Raw genomic sequence first — 2,500 nt, 5'->3', positions numbered from 1 at the left:
CATTGGCAATGGTACCCTATGAACTGTGAATCCTTTTTGTAGAATTCTAACATTCTGTTTAATATACCAGCTTCAATTCTTTTGTATTTATTTCTCAAATTCTCTCATCAAAATTGCAATGGCAGAAATAATGATATTTCCTCCAACTCAATGTTGTTTGTTGATAAATTGCCAAACCTCTCTTTCTATGCCTCTGCAAAAACCAGTTTTTCAATGAAAGAAGTGGTTATGAGTCTGATAATTGGTGTCTATTGAAGCATATCTCTTAATAAATACACATAATGATTGACTGCAATAAAACTTGCTTATTAAACAAAAAAAATTCCTACCAAACCAATTAATATTCCAAATGTCCATTGTGTTTGAAATATTAGTTGAGTGGAAATCTTCAAAAAATTTTCTGTTTCATTTGTTGTAGAGGACAGTGCTGATACCAATGATTCTTTACCAAATGGTGATATGACAGATAAAATCCCAACATCGAGTCAAAGTTTTGCCTCACAACTCCTCAATGGAGATACTCCGAGTATATCCTCAATAGAAACCCTTTTACTCAATATTCAAGGACTCCTGAAAGTGGCTGCAGAGAATGCCAGACACCATGAACGGCAAATCAACTTTGAAAAAGGTTAGTCTATTTTGCAGTCTTGAATAATTGATGTTAATTCATTCCTAAAGCTGTCTTGCATCAAAAAAATTCCTTCATCCAAACCATTTTTTTTAGCTTCCCAGTTTGTATCCATCTTTTCTTTCCAGGATTTTTGTTGTTGTTGTAGACACAAAATGCAGCAAATATTGAGGTTTCATTTTGGTTTCCAAGGAAATCCAGATATATTTACAGGATCAATAGCTAACAATCAGTCTTCACAGGATCAATAGCTAACAATCAATGTTTACAGGATCAGTAGCTGTGCACTAATTGTAAAATTAACTATAATATCCTTCACTTCAACTAATTACCTCTCCTATTTAACCTAATAAACTACATTCATCGTTCCATTGCATTATTAACATGTACCAACTTTTCAATTTCGTGAGTCTATGAATCATCAAAATGAGAACAGAGAGTTCAAAGTGAGCAAATGTCATTTCAACAAAACTTGAACTGTTTTCCCCCTAAAAAGAGTTTTTCTCTTTTTTTTTCTTTTCTTTTTGTAACTCCTCAGAATTGAAGTTTACTTTCAACAAACCTATAATTATTTGAAAAATAGATTTATTTACATTTGATTTCGTAGAGGAATATTTCTAAGACAGAGAACAAAGTAGTGAAGAATCCCAGTGGTTTGACAAATTTTCACTCACTCAAATATTACGTTCTCAGAAACTTAGCATTGAGGGCCATTTCAGTCCCTAACCCCTCAATAAAATGGTTGGCATTACAACCAAATGATAGGTATTTTTTACTGCATTGCTTGGTTTATGAAAACTTATAGTTAACCAAATTTAAATTGTCGATATTGCAAATAATATTATGGTGTTTTCATGTCAAATTTTTTATTAAATAAATATTTTTCATGTCAATCTCACTTTGGAGTAGCAAGGTCTTGTTTTAAAGCGAAATATTCTGAAGAACTAATTTTTATTACCCAGCTTTTTGTACAATGGCTCCCAAAAACTGTTACAAACTATGGTATGCCACAGACCATGGTGTGCCACATAGCAATAGTGTGCCACAGAACAACTAGAATACTATGAAGTGTAGCTACAAACGCTGCCAAAATTATTAAATTTTTTTTAAATGAGAAAATTACAAACTGGCATTTTTAAAATAACAGTCCTGATAATTCTGCATCATTTATTGACTAACGATGTAATTACTTAATTAATTTTTGTGTAGGGTTAAAACCTTTCCATGACTTTATATCTAATGAAACATGCTGCCTATATGTTTCAATTAATTTTGAAAATAATTGATAATTAGGGGGATTTTGTTAAATAACAAACTTTTTCTTTATTATGCTGGAGCAGAAAACATAAAATGGTTTTTATATAAAATTAAAATGCAAGATTCTAATTTAGATATGAGCATTTTGAAATGAGTGGCTTTGTATTAAGGGCCATCTTAATGTCAAAAAATTTATTAAATCCCTTATTACTTATATGATGATTAAGATGGTAATTTTTAATATATTTTTTTATGCACAAATTATGTCAAAATATTTATATTTGCTCTAAAGTGCTCTGCAAGCTGAAAAAAGGTTAGGAACTACTGCAGTCCTTCTCTGAGGTGACCCCGGTTTGAGATAATCTTCACAACTCCTCTCCAATCTCTTGAGTGTCTACATTATCACACTAAGATCTCATACATCACATTCTGAATCTCAAGTGATTACATCTTGATAAAAGAGTTTGTGACCTTTTTCACCTGGTGGCTGAGGCCTCCAAAAGATAAATAACCATCCCTAAAGCAGTGCTCAGCAAATGGTATTCTGCATTTCCTCACTGTTTGAGAGAGGAACACACACACACACACACACACACACACACACACACACACACA

General features: G+C 32.0%; 1 protein-coding gene across 2 annotated transcripts in view; it reads left to right on the top strand.

Moving 5' to 3' along the window:
• LOC106882968 (dachshund homolog 2) overlaps window positions 1–2,500 on the top strand; it is a 259,194-nt gene that overhangs the window by 219,755 nt on the left and 36,939 nt on the right. For both annotated transcript variants that reach the window (XM_052972295.1, XM_052972294.1), the window contains exon 7: window positions 419–628. In XM_052972295.1, coding sequence (XP_052828255.1) covers window positions 419–628 — 210 coding nt within the window. The remainder of the gene's footprint in view (window positions 1–418; window positions 629–2,500) is intronic.

The sequence above is a fragment of the Octopus bimaculoides genome, chromosome 13 (assembly GCF_001194135.2).
Source record: "Octopus bimaculoides isolate UCB-OBI-ISO-001 chromosome 13, ASM119413v2, whole genome shotgun sequence".
NCBI classification, from domain to species: Eukaryota; Metazoa; Mollusca; class Cephalopoda; order Octopoda; family Octopodidae; genus Octopus; species Octopus bimaculoides.
This window is presented reverse-complemented; position numbering and strand designations above follow the sequence as displayed.